Here is a 24,682-nt window from a genome sequence, read left to right as displayed (position 1 = left end):
AGCACGTACAGTAAAATATGTAAGGTAATAGTTTGCCATAAATATAGTGTTCTTACAAGATTTTAATGTAGGTCGAAACAAATATGTACATTATGTACATAATTTCAAGAAGTTGACGAGTGTGATATTGTAGAGTTTTGTTATAGCTTCATAAGTACATTTAAACATTCATTTGATAATTTTAAGAACATACATATTTTGTACGTCATTAGATCAATTTATTTTTTTATATAAATAAAGTGAACTGTGTGCGTTAGAAAATGTATATTTTTCATGAATTGTTATAAAATATTATTTTTATATATAGTTTGTTAATATAAAGTATCGAATCTTCTACTCGGAGACATATAGCTATCTTAAAACAAGAAAACTTTCCATAGAATTATCCAAATAGTCTTTCTATCTTTCTCTGTGATATGTCCTACTGTAAGTTATAGATTATAGGGCCAAGAGAGATCAGTTTTTAAAAAAGTTATTTTGAAGCGTCTTTGAGACACCGATGAAACTAATTTGTTTAAACAAGTTATTTTCAAGCATCTTTCAGACATTGATCTACAAACTGAAACTGGTCACGTGCGATCTTTTCCCAATATGGCTGCGGCCAGTAAAAGTGTGGTTAGTGACACAAATTCGGCCGATACTTGGCCAAAATGGCAGGTGGCGCTCGCTATCGGAGCTCCTTTGGCTGTCGTCATCGGAGGAGTGTGGGCATACAGGCGAAGCAAGCGAAAAGACGCCAAATCTTCCCCTAAAAAACGAGATGTGAAAGATAACACGACGTCGAGTACCGGCAAAGATACACGCTCGACGCCATCTCCAACGAAGCCGGTGTCCGCTACAGAGGAGGTATGTTGACATCACTGTCGAGTCAATTCTTTGTAGTTGACATTACTGTTATTTGAATGAGATGTGTTGTGCATGAGCAACAACCGCGTGGAGACTTGAGAATGTACAATTTACCTGTTTAGCATGGCGTGTCCTTCAACTTCAAATAAGGATAACCTCCAGACTGGATATTATATATCCATATAACAAATAAGATAATCGATTTTATAACATCTCAGAGTAACATATTAGATGTCAGTTTCAACTCACTATATAAATCTGTAATTTCCTTATGGTAGCTAGTCGAAATCTAGTATTAAATCTGGGTCTGTGTATTTCTCTGCTACTGTCTACTTTCGCTTTGTAAAAAGGTGAATGGAATTGAATATGTACGAAGGTTGCAACTATTTGATGTGTGGGTAAAATTTGGCCATTGATTTAAGTTAGGTCTATGTTTTCTCTGTCTGTCTAGAGCGCTCTATCTATATCTGATGTGAACCTTGAGCCTGTTTCTGTGTTTGTGTTTTTTAAAACAAGTGCTTGTGACTGGATGAATAAGGAGGGGCAATAGCATATTAGATACAATCTCCTATAATATTAACCATTGAGCTTTCAAATGTCAGAGATTGAGAAGGTCAAGTCGAAAATCCTACCACCAGCTTAAGAATATTTTAAGGGTAAATAGATAGAGGATATCTAACAGTGTCTTCAGTAATACCAAATATATTTCACGAGTGGGGCTAATATTTTGATATTTTTCACGAGTTCGCAGCACAAGTGAAAAATATCAAAATATTAGCCACACGAGTGAAATATATTTGGTATTACTGAAGACACTGTTAGATATTCTGTTTATTACATTTTTTATCAACGAAAACCCTACCCCCTATGCTAACTAAAAATGTAGGACTACAGCGGTAATTTGTAAACAAAAAAAAGTAGTTTCCCCTGTCCAGGTGCTGACATATATGTCGGGCTTTCTGATTGGTCAATTATTTTGGTACTTCTAATAATTAATTTGATTGGTCAGATCAGCAAAAGTGATATTTTTCAGTGAAAAATATGATGAAAAATATCACTTTTATAGAATGAATAATTTTTGATACTTTCACCGGTAAAAATGTAATAATTAATCTTCTCTGATTTATATTGTCTGTTATTATACCTTTCCTTATTTTACACTATATAAAAAGTAGAAAATTAGAAATTTGAAACAAATCCTCCAAAAGTTTTTATGAACCGGTTGAATTGTCAAAAGTGCTAATAATTATCTGGAATGAGCTTTAAATTTTCACTCTTTTTTTTTTTTGCTCCATTCACTCTGATTGGTCTATGCATTTGTCATATAGCTTTGGGCAGCCATCCCTTATATTCATTACGATAAAGTCAGAAAAAATATTAAGGAGACTTGGGGATATGAACACTGGTAGGAGAAATTGAATACCGTATTTGACCTAATAAGAGCGCCCCTACCTTTTTTCAAGGAAATAACTCTTTGACTGAGTGTCAAAATGGTGTTCAAAAGTAATAATTTATGTGAAATATTTTGCTACTTTATGTGTTCAATTTTCTTCAGCAAATTAAGTAACTGGAACACATGTTTTCGCCACATTTTGTGTATTCCTACAGGCTACAGATGACATGTCAGTGCAAAGAGCACCCAAAACTAAACACACATACAAATAATAACTTACCATCTTTATTTGAAGATAAAGTAAAGACTTCATTCTTGTTGATAAATAACTTTTGTTCAGAACAGAAAGCTAGTAAAAGACATTGTAAATCAATTATTAAGTCAAAGAAAACGATGTCTGATATGATCTGGGAAATCACCTGTTTCTATAAATAGAACACAAAAGAGTTCCATTTGAACATAAATGGTGGATTCACACACGTTCTCTGCAGGTCTAAAGATCAGCTGGCATGGTTTACAAGTTTACATGAGTATTCAAGTGATGTTTAAGCTTAATATATGATAATGAATAGATATCTTCATCTGGAATATTTTTATGACTGAATATTTTACCGTTTCCACAACCTTGGGTATTCTGCTATAAGGTATAGTCTGTTTCATAAAACTTCAGAAAAACTAATCTTAATAAGGGCGCCCCCACTGTCAATTACCCGCGCCCTGCGCCCTTATTAGGTCAAATACGGTAATTCAAATATGGATATAATAAAACAGTTATTGTATGTATATTTCTGTAAATAGCACTTTTATTGCCTCCTTGACATTAACTATTACCTGAGGGGAAGCAGAGAAAAATAATTAATGTCAAGGGAGACAAAAGTGCTATTTCCCTCACACCCATATGATAATTATGTAATATAGGTTGGTGTTGAATGAAAAACTAAAGGAGTGTTTGAAGGCATTTAGCATGTTTATGTGTATGGATGGTAGCTGAGTGGCTATGATTCCTCGATTGAATGTGAGTAGGTATGTGGTCACGTGCCTTAAATTAACACATAGGTTTCTTCCGGGTACTCAAATTTTCTCTCACAGTATATATATATGGCCCCCTCACATGCTTTCATCTTGGCCTACACAATTATTAATAGAATCTGATTAACATTATTTTGCAACACAATTAAGTTTAAATACAATGACTTAATGGAGCCAGGTATATGTTTTAAATGTTGAATAAGTTACCGATTGTTGTTTGGGTCGTTATTTTCAAACAAAGAGCTGAAATATTCATCACGATTGACTTCTTTGTTTGGTATTTGATTGCAGCTTAAAAAAGAGAACCTAGATCAGAAAATGTTTATACTGTTGAACAGCCAAATTTTTCACATATAGTACTTGTTCTTTTATGAAAATGAGAAAGAATTCCTCCTGAAGTTTTCAGAAATATTACACTCAGTTGCTAGAGGCAATATGTACATACATGTACCTGGTAGCAGAATGTCACACTGAAATAAATGTTATAATTAACCATGTCAGAATTTAAGTATATCTTTAGTCTGGGATTTTTAAAGGGCTTTTGGGGCTGTTAATGGGCCCCATTCCAAATTGAATTATTACAGCCTAATTTGCTGCAATTTCCATTTCCAGTTACACTTATTGAATCCAGTATAAGTTTGTTAATAATAATTAATGTCTTTTACATGTATAAGTTTATAATTTAAAAGTTCAGAATGCATGCTTTTTAGAATTTGAACTTTTCAATATGCACATTTATTTTCTGTCAGAAATTGAGACTGAGCACTACATTGTCATATCTATCTCATATTTATATAAACAGCTAATATAGGTAAATATCCCTTGTATGTTTGATAAATTAAAGAATTTTTTTTTTTTCTGTTTTTGTTTTAGGAGCAGACACCATTGGAAAAGGCTCAAGGAGAGAAAAATAAAGGGAACAAGTACTTTAAGGCTACACGCTATGACCAAGCTATAACATGCTACACTCAGGCCATACAGATGTGTCCACCCGACAGTAAGGCAGACCTGGCAACTTTCTACCACAACCGGGCAGCCGCCTACGAAAAACTGGTAGGTACACAGTTGGAGCAAGATACTGAAGTACTTATGTATGGGGCAAGATCTAGAGTGTGTGAAAAATTGGTGAATACACATTTGGAGTAGGAATCTACAAAAGACTGCATCGCGCATATATGGGGCAAGAGTGTGTGAAAAACTGGCAGGTACATGGTGGAGGGAGGGGAAGTTTAGATTGATGGGGTTTTGGGGGTTGGTGTTACAAGAGAGGCCCAGGCGCCTCAAATGTCATCTGATTTCTGAAACATTTCGGAGTAATTTGACCCTTTTAGGCCCCATTCATCAACCTCTGGGGGTCAGTCACGTTAAGAGGTTTGTAATATTTCCAATGGCAATTTAACAAATCATACCAGGTAAACTCTAGTAGTTTACCCACTCCCCAGGGGCAAACATGAGACCCCAGGGTCATCAAATTCACAATTTTGGTAAAGTATCATGAAGACCCTTCCATCTTTGAAGAGTATTTGATTCTACCATTTAGGGCTAAAGAAGATTTTTGAAATTTCAGTCAATTTGACCTCTTTTTGCCCTGCCCTTCAATCCCCTGGCAATTGGGGATCATCTAATTCACAATTTGGGTTTACCTTTGGCCATGATTTTTTTTAATTTCATTGAGATTGGTTTAGGGATTTCTGAGAAGGAGTTGAAAATGTAAATGTTGTCAACTTATCAGACAGATGGCGGAAAAAAAGGCGATTAGAATAGGTCACTTGAGACTTCATTGAGTTAGGTTTGGTTTTATTAGCCCACCATCATCAGATGGTGGGCTATTCAAATCGCCCTGCGTCCGTGGTCCGTCGTCCGTCCGTCCGTCCCTCCGTCCGTCCGTCCCTCCGTCCGTAAACAATTCTTGTTATCGCTATTTCTGAGAAAGTACTGAAGGGATCTTTCTCAAATTTCATATGTAGGTTCCCCTTGGTGTCTAGTTATGCATATTGCGTTTTGAGACCAATCGGAAAACAACATGGCCGACAGGCAGCCATCTTGGATTTTGACAATTGAAGTTTGTTATCGCTATTTCTGAGAAAGTACTGATGGGATCTTTCTCAAATTTCATATGAAGGTTTCCTTTGGTGCTTAGTTATGCATATTGCGTTTTGAGACCAATCGGATAACAACATGGCCGACAGGCAGCCATCTTGGATTTTGACAATTGAAGTTTGTTATCGCTATTTCTGAGAAAGTACTGAAGGGATCTTTCTTAAATTTCATATGTAGGTTTCCCTTGGTGCCTAGTTATGCATATTGCGATTTGAAACCAATCTGAAAACAAGATGGCCGACAGGCAGCCATCTTGGATTTTGACAATTGAAGATTGTTATCGCTATATCTCAGAAAGTACTGAAGGGATCTTTCTCAAATTTCATATGTAGGTTTCCCTTGATGCCTAGTTATGCATATTGCGTTTTGAGACCAATCTGAAAACAACATGGCCGACAGGCAGCCATCTTGAATTTTGACAATTGAAGTTTGTTATCACTATTTCTGAGAAAGTATGTAAGGGATCTTTCTCAAATTTCATATGTAGGTTTCCTATGGTGCCTTGTTATGCATATTGCGTTTTGAGACCAATCAGAAAACAACATGGCTGACAGGCAGCCATCTTGGATTTTGACAATTGAAGTTTGTTATCACTATTTCTGAGAAAGTACTGAATGGATCTTTCTGAAATTTCATATGTAGGTTTCCCTTGGTGCCTAGTTATGCATATTGCGTTTTGAAACCAAACAGAAAACAACATGGCCGACAGGCAGCCATCTTGGATTTTGACAATTGAAGTTTGTTATCACTATTTCTGAGAAAGTACTGAATGGATCTTTCTAAAATTTCATATGTAGGTTTCCCTTGGTGCCTAGTTATGCATATTGCGTTTTGAGACCAATCTGAAAACAAGATGGCCGACAGGCAGCCATCTTGGATTTTGACAATTGAAGTTTGTTATCAAAATTCCTGAGAAAGTGTTTAAGGGATCTTTCTCAAATTTCATATGTAAGTTTCCCTTGGTGCCTAGTTATGCATATTGCGTTTTGAGACCAATCGGATAACAACATGGCCGACAGGCAGCCATCTTGGATTTTGACAATTGAAGTTTGTTATCGCTATTTCTGAGAAAGTACTGAAGGGATCTTTCTTAAATTTCATATGGAGGTTCCCGTTGGTGCCTTGTTATGCTTATTGCATTTTGAGATCAATTGGAAAACAATATGGCCGACAGACCGCCATCTTGGATTTTGACAATTGAAGTTTGTTATCTCTATTTCTCAAAGTACTGAATGGATCTTTCTCAAATTTCATAAGTAGGTTCCCCTTGGTCCCTTGTAGTGCATTTTTGGACCAGTCTGTCCTGAAAACAGCCTGGCAAACAACCAGCCATTATTGTTAAATCTCAAATTTCTTATATAGCTAGGATTCCCTTGTTTGAAAAGTACTGGAGGGATGTCTCAATTTGCACAGATTAGTAAAATGGAGGGAAAAGTAGAGAGAAGATCAATCTGACATAGAACCTATAAAGATCATTCAATGGTGGGCGCCAAGATCCCTCTGGGATCTCTTGTTTGTTTAACGTCCTATTAACAGCTAAGGTCAATTAAGGACGGCCTCCCGTGCGTGCGACATGCATGCGTGTGGTGAGTGCGTATGTGTGTTTTGGGAGGCTGCGGTATGTTTGTGTTAAGTCTCCTTGTGATAGGCCGGAACTTTCGCCGATTTAAAGTGCTACCTCACTGAAGCATACTGCCGAGACACCCAGCAGCACACCCCACACGGTCACATTATACTGACAACAGGCGAACCAGTCGTTCCACTCCAAATATGCTGAGCGCTAAGCAGGAGTAGCAACTACCATTTTTAAAGACTCTGGTATGTCTCGGCTAGGGGACAGAACCCAAAACCTTCCTCACAGGGGCGAACACTCAACTAAAGGCCAAAAGTGAGGCATTGTCAAGGGAGACCTAAAAGTACTGTTAAGTTCGTGTCACGGGCAAGAGTCTAGAAAAACTGATAGTTTGAATAAAATGATATCATGTTCAAAAGTTGGAAATTGAATGCAATTTATCACAATTATGATACAGATAGACTGAACATGTCCTTGAATATTCAAAGTGACAAAAAACATGATTTCAGAAATGTTCTATTGGCTCAACAGTAAATTTCTTATATACTTGTATAACATTATTTAAAAGCCAGCTGTGTTTTTGTACAAATGCAATTAAGATTTCGGTAAAAAAGATTTGTTACTTTGTTTCATAGAGATGCTTACGGTTAATGAAAAAATAAATTGATATTTTATTAAACATGTATATAACTTATAAGTATATGAGACAACAATGATTTTTGTAACGACTTTTTTTCAGCTGATAATGGGGCTTGGCTGGGCCCCATTAGTGATTGAAATTACTTCATATTCAAACCCAGTTCCAAAAATATACAGTTTACTCCTGAAAATATCCTTTCTAATTGACAAATTTTCTTCCAAAAATGAGAGGGAAAGGCCCCATCCTAAATGAGTGAAGAAAAGCCCTAGACTGGTATAAGTAATTAAACCCAGTTCTCCAATTATACTGTTGGTGTTTTACTACACAGAGAAACAATAAGATGGTCGTTGAGGATTGTACGACCGCCCTGGAGCTGAATAACCGGTATGTGAAGGCGTTGACAAGGCGGGCCACAGCATGTGAACAGCTGGAGGACTTGTCACAGGCTCTGGAAGGTATAAGCGACATCGCATCAACATTTAACTATTATCTCATGGCCAGGGTCTTGATTTCTAGACATTGATATTTGAAATTCTTGATTTTTGGTATGATGTGCAAATTTTTTGCTAAAAAAAATCACTGAAATTGAATATTAATGAACATGTGATTAGATATACAGATATTATAACTGAATCAATGAAGGGCTATTCCAGAAATAAATTATCTCATTCAATTATATTAGGCAACACTTCTCGGATAATAGATGTTGTAGTTTTGATTCAATCATTTAGATGATCCTAATTATATTCATGAAGCTGATCCAGTCAGTAAAGCTGAAAGAAAACAAGAACTGTATAAAAATCATCATCAAATTTTATTTTATTCTTAAATGAATGCATTTGACTAGCAAATTATAGTCCTACAGTTACTGATATTGAGACAATTAAAGTAAGAATCTGACACCTGCTTGTTGGCTAAATAGAAGAGTCGCCACAAGCAGATGTTGTCACTTGTCTACAATAATCTTTTTCACTGAATTCTGTGTTTTGATGACAGATGTGACAGCCCTGTGTATACTGGAAGGCTTCCAGAACCCTAATTCTCTTCAGACAGCTGATCGCGTTCTCAAGAATCTTGGACAAACCAAGGCCAAAGAAGCATTCCGTGTGAGTGTAGAGGAGTTATCTCCCTTAGACTTTACAATTTTGTAGAACATTTTCCATAACTGTTAAGAAATTATTAAATGCTTGCTTTGATTACGTGAGATTATGCTGTATGGAGCATTTGTATCTAGTTAAATATTGACAGATGTTATCCTTAATTTTCATACAAAGAATAGAATTTATAATTTCAACTGATAAATTAAAAAAAATCTTATATCAATATAGCAGGGATATGGATGTAGTTAAGGTTTTAGGGGGCCATTTCACCCATTGCTTCCTATAGACTTGTTTTGGCCATTCAGATTTCTGAGAAAAAGTTAGTTGACTTTTGAAATTGCTAAAAACCAAGTGTCAACTTGATGCCCTGTCTTACATATGTTTCCTATTTATGTTTTAAATAGAATCGTAAACCAGCGATGCCCTCCAAACATTTCATCAGAACCTACTTCGCTGCATTTGTCAATGATCCTATATTAAATGCTGCTAAGAAAACTACACCTCCCAAGCCCGCTGAGGAAGATCAAGTAGCTAATGGGGACAAAGATGCCAGGTAAGAAATAGTGATTTAGGAGGGAATGATTTTGGAGAAAAAAAAACTCCAGAGTTTTTCTTGCCTGTATGTTTGGTTATGAATTAAGCCCCATGGTGTATATTGTTAATTTTTTTCCAATAATTTCATAAAAAATTCAAGAAGTCTTTGAATCTGGTGTTTTTGATTGTAGGACAGTTCAGTAACCAATGTTCTCAATTTCCTTTTTAATTTTAGACTTTGGAAACTTTTCCAATTTTCATCAGATGACTAAAATGGTTGAGGAAAACAATATAGTCTCTAATGTTTTCATCCCTCAACATCTCTTACATTCCATGTAAAAACAAATCGGCATACATTTGATTTTATTTCTTTGTACAGTCCTTACCAACAAGCTCTGTGGAAGATCATGGCGGAGGACTACGATGATATCGTTTCATTGTGTACACAGGAGCTGGACCTCCCAAACAGCGAATCAAAAACCGAGGCTAAGTTACTAAGGGGAACTCTCTACTTACTATGTAACCAGTATGACCTTGCACTCACCGACCTCAAAGCTGTTTTATCAGAGGAAGATTTACCTAAAAGAGTAAGGCTATTTAAAGAAAAACATTTTGGACAAATAATTGTTTGTCACCAATGAAATTCCTAAATTGATATTTAATTACTGAATAGTCACAACTATGTAAATTATATGAAAAAAAAGTTTTGTCTGATAATTTCACATTGAGGGCTTCCTCTATTTAAGAAATAATTAACGATGATTCGTGTATTGTTGCAGGATATACGAGGACGAGGATATTTTGTAATTAAATTAATAACGAGTTATTAATTAAAATTGCAAAATATCCGAGTCCGAGTTGTATATCCTACAACAATACAGGATTCAAAGTTGATTATTTCTATTCTACCATGTACTGTTTAGTTCTGAGATCGACCTCTTTCTAATAGAAAAACAGCAAAGAAACCCAGAGAAAACCTTGAAATTTATTTCTTGAGTATTGCATTATTTGCTGATGAAATATACAGGTAATAGAGTACTACGATCAAGAGCATCTATCATATGGCATTGATTTTGAAAATTAAAAAGAAAAAAAAAAAGAAAAAAAGGGGGGGCCTCCGTAGGATTCGAACTCGCGTCGTGATAAAAATTATTGAAAGACTAACCCATTAGCCCACTCGGCTATAGTAACCTTTTATAAAAGGGGTGAATATTAGATATATAAAATTGTAACAGCCGTGACTCATGACCGTGTATTATTGGCACGAGCGTGGGTTATTGGAAAATAATACATGGTTTTAAACCAATCAAAACTGGCATTGCATAGCAAACATGGTAGAATGATAAATAATGCATGACCTATTCTATTATTGTGGTTATGCTTTAATACAAGGAACAGTATTAGTTTGTTAAAGCAAGCATGTTACTTTCAGATTTTCTATAGAAAATGTCAGTGACTTATATATATATACACATGAAACAGACCATGCTGTAAAATTGTTTGAGTATCAGATACAACAGATATAATTAAATGATTTGTTCATAATTCAGTGTCAAAAATAAATAATCTTCACAATGAAATAGTTCTTTGGACTACAGAAGCTTGAGCAGTGCAGGTCTAAATTATATACGGCCCAAATGATGTGTTTGGTTAAGCAGATGCTTGGATATACAATTCAATTCCATTATCAATTCAAATTTATTGATATTTTGATTGTCAGCTTATTGGTACAACTTAGAAATTATAACTTTTACAAATCATGAGTCACATGTCAGGGTGGACTTGAGTAGGAGGCCGTTACCATGGTCCAGTATAAACAAGTTTCATTATGACATTAAGAAGGAGAGTGGTACATGTATATAAAGTAGTGGAGTATACATTTAATAAATGTAACAGATATATTACAGAATTATCTGTGTGGTAGGGGTGTGAGTCACTTCTATTAAAGTTTGTTCGGGGCCGGATGGAGGCAAAGCCCCATTTTTCAAGTATTTTTCTATTTTTTTATAATTTTTATAATATTTTCATATTTGATTGGTGGTGGGGATCGGGGAAAATTCCTCCCACTCCTTTTGGAACAGCCTTAATTGTAACAAGTTGCAAGAAGTTTGCATAGGAGTTACCTCCCTTCGATTAAATGAGGTCTTGTAGACATACATTGTAGGCGTCATGTTCCAGTTGGCAATTAGAGTCACATATGTCTCACTTACATCCTAAATAATTAATTTCTATAGTAGCATACTGTATTCATTCACAGCCATGAAAATATAAAAATTTCTGGGAAAATCCCATTATTTAATTTTAATACATTAAATACACAGTAAAAATATTAATGTAAAACCCCATCAATTAAAAGAAGTGTATATAAAACAAAGATTGAAAAAAAAAATTCTAAAACAATATATAAAATATACATTTATATATAATAATGTAAAAAGGAATATTAATTAAAAAATGAAATAGAAATAAAAACAATTAGCAAAACATTAATTTGAAAAAAAATTGATTTAAAAGACAATAATTTTGAAAATATTTTTCATGCAAGATATCAGTTGATCTTCAATATGAAAGATTATAATCAATATATTACAATCAACATATTAAAAGAAGAGTAAAGAAAGCAAACCCATTCCTTATATATACATCAGTTACATGTTGAAAATAATTTCTGTATATTTTCCTTACAGGTTCGAGTAAACGCTATGATAAAAAGGGGCAGTATATACATACAGATGGAGAAACAGACAGAAGGTTTGGACGACTTTGCCTCCGCAGTCCGAATCGATCCAGAAAACGCCGATATCTACCATCACCGAGGACATGTAATTAACTTTGATGTCTCCCTTAACTGAACAAATATAAAGAATTGTTGTCTTTTCCCAAAGATCAAAACGTATTTTGCACATATGCAGCATATTGGAAATAGAAAATAATTTTTTTATGTTTTTTGAACTTGTTGACTTTTGTGTTTATAGCTTCATTTCCAACATTCATTAGTTGAATAATTAATTATGTTCATGCCAATACATCTAGCCATGAGGATAGGTGAATATAGAAAACTGTAATTTCAGCACAACATCCAATTGGAGAGGATAGATGACGCCTTAAGAGATCTAGAGAATGCTATCTCAAAGGATCCAACATTTGCTGCTTCTCATGTACAGAAGTCTTTTGCAGGTAAATATTCTGGAGTATCCTTGTAGGATTTTTGAAATGTATCTCATTGAGTGACGAGAAAGGCTCTTTCCTTGTTTAAACTAATAAATTGTAAAATAAGATTCAGCAAAAATTACAACAATTTGTTTACATATATCCTACGTGGAAATTCTGTGCACAGGAAAATTCCATGGGATTTCAACGGGGCACATCATGAAACAGAAAATTATTTCCAGAAAGTTTGAATGGAGACCTTCATATAAACCCTATCTCATATATATATTTATATATTATTACTTATTTAGGGAAAAAGACTTCCAACTTAACAAAAACATTTTGTGTAAATTGAGATGATGTTGTCGGGGATTCCACTGCCTCAGTTAGTAGGATATGTCTACTTTCAGAACACAAGAGAACTGCTATGCAGATGATGGGCTCTAACCTGCCCCTCCCCCAGACAGTGTTACAGTCTTATAAGGCAAATGTTGAAATGTTCCCCACTAATGGTGATGCCCGCGCACTCTATGCTCAGGCCCTTGGGGACGCTGGGAAATTTGAGGAAGCAGAGGTTCAGTTTGCAGAAGCTGTGCGACTTGATCCGGACAATGCCACAGCTCTCGTACATAGAGGGTAGGTGGAGTTTCCATTAACATTCACTTAATAAGAGGTAACTTTTAGGTCATCTGACCCGAAGGGTCCACAGGTGCCATTGAACTGGAAATTGGTGAGGATGTTAAGGAAGGCTTAGGGGAGCCAGCAAAGTGTTGTTATTTTTCGGCCTCATAAAAACTTTGACATGGCAGCCACGACGGCCATTTTGTAACATGATTGCGCAATCATGGTTTTCCTGAACAACACCTATTTCAAACTTCTCAAATTCCACCAGTGGGATTCAGCTCTAACTTACCTGAAATGATCCTGAAGATGGTCCTGACCAAGTGTTGTTTATTTTCTGGTCGGGTCAAAATCCACAATGTTCGCTACTTCGCCATGGCCAACAGTACCACTATACTTGCTACTGAGTATGTTTACTACAATAGAACAAGGGTCTTTAGAGTCAGATAACCTTTAAGGCCCTTCGGCCTCTTGTTAATGATACTTGTAATAGACTGATTATACATTTTAATATCAAAATTAAAATATAGTATGAATGTTCGGTAAGTTAAATTGATCCTCTCCTGTATGAGGCCAGCTCATTGTGTTTTATTCTTTTTTTTTTAGCAATACAATTATTTGAACTTGAAAAAAAAGGTAATCTTTATACCCCGACTATTTTATGGGGAGAGTAGGGCAGTGTTACCCATATATGTCCCTCCCAGTTTGTCACTGTCCATCCCGCCAGGCCATATTACCCATGGATGTTCCTCCCACTTTGTCCCTGTCCATCCCACCAGGCCATGTTACTGATGGATGTCCCTCCCAGTTTGTCCCTGTCCATCCCACCAGGACATGTTACCCATGGATGTCCCTCCCAGTTTGTCCCTGTCCATCCCACCAGACCTTATTACCCATGGATGTCCCTCCCGGTTTGTCCCTGTCCATCCCACCAGGCCATGTTACCCATGGATGTCCCTCCCAGTTTGTCCCTGTCAATCCCGCCAGGCCATGTTACCCATGGATGTCCCTCCTGGTTTGTCCCTGTCCATCCCACCAGGCCATGTTACCCATGGATGTCCCTCCTGGTTTGTCCCTGTCCATCGTGCCAAGCCATGTTACTGATGGATGTCCCTCCCAGTTTGTCCCTGTCCATCCCACCAGGCAGTCCATCCCACCAGACCTTATTACCCATAGATGTCCCTCCCAGTTTGTCCCCGTCCATCCCGCCAGGCCATGTTACCCATGGATGTCCCTCCCAGTTTGTCCCTGTCCATCCCACCAGGACATGTTACCCATAGATGTCCCTCCTGGTTTGTCCCTGTCCATCGTGCCAAGCCATGTTACTGATGGATGTCCCTCCCAGTTTGTCCCTGTCCATCCCACCAGACCTTATTACCCAGGGATGTCCCTCCCAGTTTGTCCCTGTCTATCCCACCAGGCCATGTTACATGGATGTCCTTCCCAGTTTGTCCCTGTCCATCCCACCAGGCCATGTTACCCATGGATGTCCCTCTCAGTTTGTCCCAGTCCATCCCACCAGACCTTATTACCCATAGATGTCCCTCCCAGTTTGTCCCCGTCCATCCCGCCAGGGCATGTTACCCATGGATGTCCCTCCTGGTTTGTCCCTGTCCATCCCACCAGACCTTATTACCCATAGATGTCCCTCCCAGTTTGTCCCTGTCCATCCCACCAGGACATGTTACCCATGGATGTCCCTACCAGTTTGTCCCAGTCCATCCCACCAGACCTTATTACCCAGGGATGTCCCTCCCAGTTTGTCCCTGTCCATCCCACCAGACCTTATTACCCATGGATGTCCCTCCCAGTTTGTCCCTGTCCATCCCACCAGGCCATGTTACCCATGGATGTCTCTCCTGGTTTGTCCCTGTCCACCCTGCCAGGCCATGTTACTGATGGATGTCCCTCCCAGTTTGTCCCTGTCCACCCCGCCAGGCCATGTTACCCATGGATGTCCCTCCCAGTTTGTCCCAGTCCATCCCACCAGGCCATGTTACCCATGGATGTCCCTCCCAGTTTGTCCCTGTCCATCCCACCAGGCCTTATTACCCATGGATGTCCCTCCCAGTTTGTCCCTGTCCATCCCACCAGGCCATGTTACCCATGGATGTCCCTCCCAGTTTGTCCCTGTCCATCCCACCAGGCCTTATTACCCATGGATGTCCCTCCCAGTTTGTCCCTGTCCATCCCACCAGGCCATGTTACCCATGGATGTCCCTCCCGGTTTGTCCCTGTCCATCCTACCAGGCCATGTTACCCATGGATGTCCCTCCCGGTTTGTCCCTGTCCCTCCCACCAGGCCATGTTACCCATGGATGTCCCTCCCAGTTTGTCCCAGTCCATCCCACCAGACCTTATTACCCAGGGATGTCCCTCCCAGTTTGTCCCTGTCCATCCCACCAGACCTTATTACCCATGGATGTCCCTCCCAGTTTGTCCCTGTCCATCCCACCAGGCCATGTTACCCATGGATGTCCCTCCTCGTTTGTCCCTGTCCATCCCACCAGGCCATGTTACCCATGGATGTCCCTCCTGGTTTGTCCCTGTCCATCCCACCAGGCCTTATTACCCATGGATGTCCCTCCCAGTTTGTCCCTGTCCATCCCACCAGGCCATGTTACCCATGGATGTCCCTCCCAGTTTGTCCCTGTCCATCATGCCAGGCCATGTTACTGATGGATGTCCCTCCCAGTTTGTCCCTGTCCATCCCACCAGGCCTTATTTCCCAGGGATGTTCCTCCCAGTTTGTCCCTGTCCATCCTGCCTGGTCTGTCAAATGGCCTGTTTCGTCTCGGCAATGCATCAGTTACCGGGTCAAAGATAGTTTATCTATCTATCTGTTTATCTCTCATTTCCTAATAGGAGACATTTTTATGCCACCGCCATTAAATGAGGAAGCATATAGTGTTAGCCATGTCTATCCCGTCCCAATACAATGTACATTCATGTAACTAGCTAATCTCAGGAACTGCTGATGCAATCCTCACTGAACTTTGTTTCAAGATGTCAAGTGGCAGCAGGGGCATTTATGTCTTACAGACATTTTCTAGTTACAAGACATTTTATAGATGATTTCAGGTCACTCATTATGTTGATGACAAACTTAATCTTAAAAACTTTGGTTACCTTAAATAATGGTAATGATAATAATTGACTGATCGATACTTCACAACATATTTAGCATATAGCTTGTATTCCATATTGTCAAGGTAAAATCCCCCTCTCATCCGCGTACCTCTGATATGATGGATGAGAAGGATTCTCTGTAAATAAGCCCAAAGGCTGGAGGGTTAAAAGTGTCACGTACCTATTGGTTGACGAACGTGCAATTTTAACCTGAACTGCCAAAGGGCGAGAGATGTTTGCCGAGTTGATCATTCATTGACATATTCTACATACATACATGTAGTGTTTTGCTGTAATATATATAGACTTGCATCATGTTAAATTGAAATAGGAAACCGTTGATATTCACAAGATAAGTCAACAAAGGTACATGTAATGAACATTTTCAAGGAGCCATCATTGATTTACCAATAGACTTGAATCATGTCCAATAGACTTGTGTTAAACTATGTGATGTCTGTTTCAGGTTGCTGAAGCTGCAGGCTGATAAAGACATTAAGGAAGCCACTCGTACTATCAACACCGCCCTAGAGCTTGACAATCGTTGTGAATATGCATATGAAGTCCTTGGAACCCTGGAGGTCCAACAGTGAGTACAGATTTTGTTAACAGTATGCGACTTAGGAAATAAACCACCCCTGGATGGCTGTTTAATGAAACTGTTAATGGTGTCTGCTTCAGGGTTTGTCTTTGTGGTGAATGCTAATTAGTTGACATGCAATCTTCAGGGTTTGTCTGTGTTTGACATGCAATCTTCAGGGTTTGTCTGTGTTTGACATGCAATCTTCAGGGTTTGTCTGTGTTTGACATGCAATCTTCAGGGTTTGTCTGTTGTGAATGTCAATAATTTGACATGCAATCTTCAGGGTTGTGTTGAGAATGTCAATGATTTGACATCCAATCTTCAAGGTTTGTCTGTGTGGTGAATGTCAAGGAGTTCACATCCAATAGCAAGTTTGTTTGGAGGTTGAAATTAGAGCACTTTTTTGTTGCTATGATTAAACAAGATCAGAGTTAGCGCCAAGATTTTCTCTTTTTTTGTGAAGCTGTTGTCCAGGTAGGATCCAGCAGTTGTGATAAAATCAATGTTAAAATTGCAATATTTAATGTAATAAAATTTATTGAATAGTGGGGCTATCACATCTCCCCATCTAGACTTTAACATTTCTTGTTGTCTTATTATTTGCCTGTAACAGTTTAGGCCCTTAGCATCACTGACGAGTCCTAGATGGACCAAACAGATGTGTGATGTAACCATGTTTAATTCATTTTAGGCGCAACTCTTTCTTACTCTCAATTTGTATTGAAAAGTGCAAAAGACTTGTGTACAATCCTCCAAATTACCTTGACTTAAATGACACGAATCGCTGACTTTGATGATATGAATCTGCGACTAATCACTTTGATGACATGAATCCCTGACTTTGATGACATGAATCTGTGACAAATCACTTTGATGACATGAATCCCTGACTTTGATGACATGAATCTGTGGCGAATCACATTGAAGACATGAATCCCTGACTTTGATGACATGAATCTGCAACTTATCACTTTGATGACATGAATCTGCAACTTATCACTTTGATGACATGAATCTGTGACTAATCACTTTGATGACATGAATCTGCAACTTATCACTTTGATGACATGCATCTGCGACTTTGATGATATGAATCTGCAACTTATCACTTTGATGACATGAATCTGCAACTTATCACTTTGATGACATAATCTGCAACTTATCAGTTTGATGACATGAATCTGCAACTTATCACTTTGATGACATGAATCTGCAACTTATCACTTTGATGACATGAATCTGTGACTAATCACTTTGATGACATGAATCTGCCACTTTGATGACATGAATCTGTGACTAATCACTTTGATGATATGAATCTGCGACTTATCACTTTGATAATATGAATCTGTATTATGTTTCAGGGGACATATGGATAACGCCATGGGACATTTCCAGAAAGCCATAGAATATTCCCGAACAGAGTCAGAAATGGCTCATCTATTTTCTCTCTTAGAAGCTGCAAAGGCACAGCTCAATGTGGCGAAAAATTTTGGAATTCAGCTTCCAAGTTTTGGTGGTGGAGCTCCAATGATGTGAAAGACTTAATAAAGAATTATGTAATAATTTCATCGTTTTTAATTGTTCAAGGGTCCACATTTTTGTGAAAAATGCTAGAAAGTTAGCCCTAAATGGCTTTGATATGAATTGTGTATTGTGTCTAATTATGTAATCTATTGTATTAATTTTCTGCTTTCCTCTGCCCATCAATTTGTCGGTTATTTTCTGTTAAAGTCTATTGATATCCTTACTGGGAGTTCTCTTGACTGATGTTGCAGGCTTTATCAGCTGTGCATCTATGTTTTTTGCTAAAAGGTTTTGAAAATGAGACTTTTTATAGATGCTATAGAGAGAGAGGTTTTGAACTTAGGAGAACTGTCCCACAATCACATACCGTATTTTGTGTAGTAAGAAGTTTTTAAGATTGCGCCATTCACTCATTAAGTTGAATTAATTTCATTAATGTTGAGATTTTGCATAAAAAACTTTCAGACTGTACAATGAATTGCAGATAAATTGGAAAAGTAAAGAAACATTTTTGACTTTGTTTTAGTTTTAATTAAATGTTTGGTTTAGTTCCATCTCAATCAAAGTGTGTACAGTGAGATTGGATTGTCTCAAATGAAATCAAATTCTCCAGAAGAGATATTTTTGTTTGTAGAGCTTCCATTTTGTGCTATGGTCAATATGCTATGACAGAAGATTCCTATTATTTTTCATATCTTATTTTAAATTATTGTGATTTTCTGTTTACTAGTGATTAAGATTATATTTAAGAATGTTTTTGAAATATCATGAACATTTCATTAATGCATGTACTAAATTTCTCTGGTGAAAAAGAGTGATCTTTATACATAGATATTTCCTTATTGTGAAAGATAATGAATGCTTGTGAAGGTTAGGTAATTCTATGAGAATCTTACATTATTTCAGCTTCAGATGAGTTTCGCAAATATTTTCTGTTTTATTTTAGCAAGCCTCAATCAATTCATCACAAATTAAGATATTTTTTCAAACATTTGTCAGAGCAGCATTTAACTATCACATCAATACAAAAAAGGGAGAAAGAAATGGACATTTCTCCTCCATACCTCTTCCTTGGTGACATAATAGTGTGCAGGTGTTTGTGATATGAAGTTATTACATCAGAATTTAAACAGTTGGAATGTATACCCACTTAATTTGAAGTGTTATTACTTGTGTACAATAAAATGTACTGTATGTTATGGCTGTTATTGCAAATAGTTATGTGATATGCTTACTAAGTTACACTTTAATTAGTTGTATCACATATTTTATGTGATGCAATAATAATTATCTGTAATATCAATAGGAACAAGGGAGATAATTCAGGTTCAGACGTTAAATCAGCTTTATGAGAAAAACAAATTAAAAGGTTTTCAAAATAGTACTTCATTTTAAAGTTGATTTTAAAAGGCATGTGGATTTTTTTCAGGAGAAACATTATTAAGATTTAAACTATTTAATTTCAACATTGTTGTATGTTTTTCTTCAATAGTGAGCTTTTCAAAAGTATTACTGTGGGAGAAAACCAGAGTACCTTGGTAAAACCCACCTGGTCGTGGTCGGGTAGGTGATCCCATACATTTCCATGTCCTATTAGGGAATCTAACCCTGGTCACCTACAGGTGAAAGGCAAGTGTGTTACCACTCTGTCACATGACCAACCTAAACAAGATAATGATTTTACTAGATCCAGCTTATTGTTCTCATTAATCTATCATTTATCACAATTGTTCATGTCGGGCGAACACCACACATACTTGTACATTTGTCTTTCAGTGGTGAAAATTTTCTTGAAAATTAAGGGTTTTTTTTCATTTCAAAAATTATCCTAATGCCTTTTGAATGGTGAATGATAAGTTGTCAAGAACTCTTTGTTAAATTACACTAATTTTTACTGTTTCATAGATATTCGGGAAAAACAAACGTTTGGATAAGCAGATTTTAAATCAATAAAATGTCTTTCTTTCAATGTAAGCAGATTTGTTTATTATGTTTGTAATGAAATGATCTCTGTCAATGATCCTTGTTATTTGTAGGAGAGGTTTTTCAGGTTTAGATAAACAAAACAAAGTGAATGTGTATTACAGGTATTTCCAATTCCATTAGACCAGTAACTATAAATGAGGTGGAGGGAAACAAGAGTCACATCATAGTTAACAATAAGTCCAATTATCAACCACAGATATTGGTAGACAGCTTCTTTTAGGAAATATATATAGCCCTATGAATATATTGCATTGATACAATGAAATCTTCAGAGTCGATACACACAGGGTTAATATAATGGTCCAAAACCCTGTTGGGTATGTACATCACAGGTGAAATCCAGTAATCTGTGTTTTTCTGTTCTGTAATTCACATGGTAAAGTCTATAAAAATGTTATAATAAAACAGTTTCATCAACCTTGTATGATGATATTTCCATTGCTATCGAGAAGTACCCCTTCTCAGGTAATGAACTGTCTGATTAACTGGAAAATATTTCAGTAATTGTACATCATTAATCATAAAATCACCTAAAAAGCAATGCTCATCAGTATAGTGAAAAACGTACCAAGATTTAGACTTCATATCAATGTTAAGGTGTAAAGTATATAGCTACTGTTAGAGTTGAAACTTCCTGAGTTTGTGTGTGTGGGTGTGTGTGTAGGAAGGGATCTTTGTGTGACTATATCCAGAATATAGATTTTGAATTCCTACTTACTTTTGAATTATATAACAGAAATATTGTTAATGGTGATGTGATTCTCTATAACGTATGGTGTTTAAATTCCTACATGTATTTTAGGAGAAAATCTTATTAGCAATACAGGATGTAGATATTTCTTTACAAATACTGTATCATAAAGCTCGATCATTGCGATATACAATTAATTTTCTGTTTTTCTTCCCTTTTTCATCCTGTTTGTAGTTACATTGTATGTTATGTGGCCATGATAGAATGATTGTTTTACTAAAACTGTACAAAATCATGACGAACCAGAATAAAAACATAATTGTCCTTTCTAGCAATGTTGAGGAAATACATGTTGTTTTGTTTGTTTTGAATCCTGAATCTAATACATTGTACTTCATAAATATCAAGAAATCCTGATTTAATAAAAAAAAAAGTCAACTTTCGAGGAGACTTTTTTGTCCCATATATGGGACACTGATTAATTGGAAAGCAAGTTTCTAAGAACAATTTACAATTTTTGAGAACAGAAAAAATATAACATAATTTCAATGGGGATATGAACTATTATTGATAAAGGGGCATTTGTTCGTTCGGACATCAGAAATGTGCAAAATTCTATTCATAAAATCAATGTACAAATGAGGATTATAAAAGTTTTTGTGCCTACCAGAAATGAAAGTAACCCCAAAATGTACTTGGGTCAAATTGAGAATTCTTATGATTTAATACTTAAAGAACTTTGGTTTCCCTTAAGAGTAAATCTGCCATATTAATGCAAAGATTATAATTTTTACAATTTTTTTTTTTGTACTTGGGGGGGGGGGGGGGGGTAAAATACACATTTCCCATTAATTAAAGTTTCATTATGGTGACACACTTCAAACGAAGGAATGTCCTTTTTAAAGAGAAATACACAATATGATCACAGGAGGCATACATTGTTTCAATTAACTGTTTCTTTTGTTACCATCAACAGTAGTACCAACTGATGAAACAAATAAACAACTTACCTTTGATGTACTACAGAATATCATCAGGCCCCAGTTTTATAAAAAATCTTTTACTTAAATTTTCCATGGTAAAGCATTACATATCAAACTTCAGGTTATTTTTAACTCATAATTTTTCCTTCAGTTCAATAATGCTTTCAAGTGGGAAATTTTAAGTTTAGGGATTTCTTTAAATTCAGAAGCATGAATGAAACCAGGGTCATTTAGGTGCTAAAACATGGTTTAGAAATGTGTAAGGGTGTGACAATGTTCAGTGTTGAACCCAGTCATTTTGAAGCTTGAATCTGCCCTACAAACACTGGAATCTGAACCAGTCCTAGTCAGAGTTGTTGAATCTGACCTACAAACACTGGAATCTGACCTACAAACACTGGAATCTGACCTACAAACACTGGATTCTGAACTAGTCCTAGTCAGAGTTGTTGAATCTGACCTACAAACACTGGAATCTGACCTACAAACACTGGAATCTGAACCAGTCCTAGTGAGAGTTGAATCTGACCTACAAACACTGGAATCTGAACTAGTCCTAGTCAGAGTTGTTGAATCTGCCCTACAAACACTGGAATCTGACCTACAAACACTGGAATCTGAACCAGTCCTAGTCAGTGTTGTTGAATCTGACCTACAAACACTGGAATCTGAACCAGTCCTAGTCAGAGTTGTTGAATCTGACCTACAAACACTGGAATCTGAACTAGTCCTAGTCAGAGTTGTTGAATCTGACCTACAAACACTGGAATCTGAACTAGTCCTAGTCAGTGTTGTTGAATCTGCCCTACAAACACTGGAATCTGAACCAGTCCTAGTCAGTGTTGTTGAATCTGACCTACAAACACTGGAATCTGAACTAGTCCTAGTCAGAGTTGTTGAATCTGCCCTACAAACACTGGAATCTGAACCAGTCCTAGTCAGAGTTGTTGAATCTGCCCTACAAACACTGGAATCTGCCCTACAAACACTGGAATCTGACCTACAAACACTGGAATCTGAACCAGTCCTAGTGAGAGTTGTTGAATCTGCCCTACAAACACTGGAATCTGAACCAGTCCTAGTCAGAGTTGTTGAATCTGACCTACAAACACTGGAATCTGAACTAGTCCTAGAGTTGTTGAATCTGACCTACAAACACTGGAATCTGAACCAGTCCTAGTCAGAGTTGTTGAATCTGACCTACAAACACTGGAATCTGAACCAGTCCTAGTCAGAGTTGTTGAATCTGACCTACAAACACTGGAATCTGAACCAGTCCTAGAGTTGTTGAATCTGCCCTACAAACACTGGAATCTGAACTAGTCCTAGTCAGAGTTGTTGAATCTGACCTACAAACACTGGAATCTGAACTAGTCCTAGTGAGAGTTGTTGAATCTGACCTACAAACACTGGAATCTGAACCAGTCCTAGTCAGAGTTGTTGAATCTGACCTACAAACACTGGAATCTGAACTAGTCCTAGTCAGAGTTGTTGAATCTGACCTACAAACACTGGAATCTGAACCAGTCCTAGTCAGAGTTGTTGAATCTGACCTACAAACACTGGAATCTGAACTAGTCCTAGAGTTGTTGAATCTGCCCTACAAACACTGGAATCTGAACTAGTCCTAGTCAGAGTTGTTGAATCTGCCCTACAAACACTGGAATCTGCCCTACAAACACTGGAATCTGAACTAGTCCTAGTCAGAGTTGTTGAATCTGACCTACAAACACTGGAATCTGAACTATTCCTAGTCAGAGTTGTTGAATCTTCCCTACAAACACTGGAATCTGAACTAGTCCTAGTCAGAGTTGTTGAATCTGCCCTACAAACACTGGAATCTGAACTAGTTCTAGACAGAGTTGTTGAATCTGACCTACAAACACTGGAATCTGAACTAGTCCTAGTCAGAGTTGTTGAATCTGACCTACAAACACTGGAATCTAAACCAGTCCTAGTCAGAGTTGTTGAATCTGACCTACAAACACTGGAATCTGAACCAGTCCTAGTCAGAGTTGTTGAATCTACCCTACAAACACTGGAATCTGAACCAGTCCTAGTCAGAGTTGTTGAATCTGACCTACAAACACTGGAATCTGAACCAGTCCTAGTCAGTGTTGTTGAATCTGCCCTACAAACACTGGAATCTGAACCAGTCCTAGTGAGAGTTGTTGAATCTGACCTACAAACACTGGAATCTGAACCAGTCCTAGTCAGAGTTGTTGAATCTGCCCTACAAACACTGGAATCTGAACCAGTCCTAGTCAGAGTTGTTGAATCTGCCCTACAAACACTGGAATCTGAACCAGTCCTAGTGAGAGTTGTTGAATCTGACCTACAAACACTGGAATCTGAACTAGTCCTAGTCAGAGTTGTTGAATCTGCCCTACAAACACTGGAATCTGAACCAGTCCTAGTCAGAGTTGTTGAATCTGACCTACAAACACTGGAATCTGAACCAGTCCTAGTCAGAGTTGTTGAATCTGACCTACAAACACTGGAATCTGAACCAGTCCTAGTCAGAGTTGTTGAATCTGACCTACAAACACTGGAATCTGAACCAGTCCTAGTCAGAGTTGTTGAATCTGACCTACAAACACTGGAATCTGAACCAGTCCTAGTGAGAGTTGTTGAATCTGACCTACAAACACTGGAATCTGAACTAGTCCTAGTCAGAGTTGTTGAATCTGACCTACAAACACTGGAATCTGAACCAGTCCTAGTCAGAGTTGTTGAATCTGCCCTACAAACACTGGAATCTGAACTAGTCCTAGTCAGAGTTGCTGACCATCCATAA

The 24,682-nt window shown here is 37.3% G+C and overlaps 2 protein-coding genes across 2 annotated transcripts; both read left to right on the top strand.

Moving 5' to 3' along the window:
• Positions 1–570: 570 nt before the first annotated feature.
• Positions 571–21,252, top strand: LOC117340263 (mitochondrial import receptor subunit TOM70-like). The gene is made up of 11 exons (XM_033902020.1): positions 571–846; positions 4,142–4,321; positions 7,910–8,036; positions 8,578–8,687; positions 9,086–9,234; positions 9,595–9,802; positions 11,903–12,037; positions 12,287–12,392; positions 12,776–13,001; positions 16,582–16,704; positions 18,063–21,252. Exons 1-11 carry the CDS (start codon positions 592–594, stop codon positions 18,235–18,237), a joined length of 1,794 nt encoding a protein of 597 aa, XP_033757911.1. The 5' UTR covers positions 571–591; the 3' UTR covers positions 18,238–21,252.
• On the top strand, positions 19,080–24,682 carry LOC117340435. The gene is made up of 3 exons (XM_033902196.1): positions 19,080–19,095; positions 22,167–23,064; positions 23,464–24,682. Exons 1-3 carry the CDS (start codon positions 19,080–19,082, stop codon positions 24,680–24,682), a joined length of 2,133 nt encoding a protein of 710 aa, XP_033758087.1.

This window comes from Pecten maximus, chromosome 13 (assembly GCF_902652985.1).
Source record: "Pecten maximus chromosome 13, xPecMax1.1, whole genome shotgun sequence".
NCBI lineage: Eukaryota > Metazoa > Mollusca > Bivalvia > Pectinida > Pectinidae > Pecten > Pecten maximus.
Note: the sequence above shows the minus strand (reverse complement) of the source record. Positions and strands in the feature narration are given on the sequence as shown.

Coding starts and splice junctions, on each gene's coding strand:
- LOC117340263 (XM_033902020.1), top strand. CDS start 592: ATGGCTGCGGCCAGTAAAAGTGTGGTTAGTGACACAAATTCGGCCGAT. Junction 847..4,141: donor CGGTGTCCGCTACAGAGGAG/GTATGTTGACAT, acceptor TTTTTGTTTTAG/GAGCAGACACCATTGGAAAA. Junction 4,322..7,909: donor CAGCCGCCTACGAAAAACTG/GTAGGTACACAG, acceptor TTTACTACACAG/AGAAACAATAAGATGGTCGT.
- LOC117340435 (XM_033902196.1), top strand. Junction 23,065..23,463: donor TGGAATCTGAACCAGTCCTA/GTCAGAGTTGTT, acceptor AATCTGAACTAG/TCCTAGAGTTGTTGAATCTG.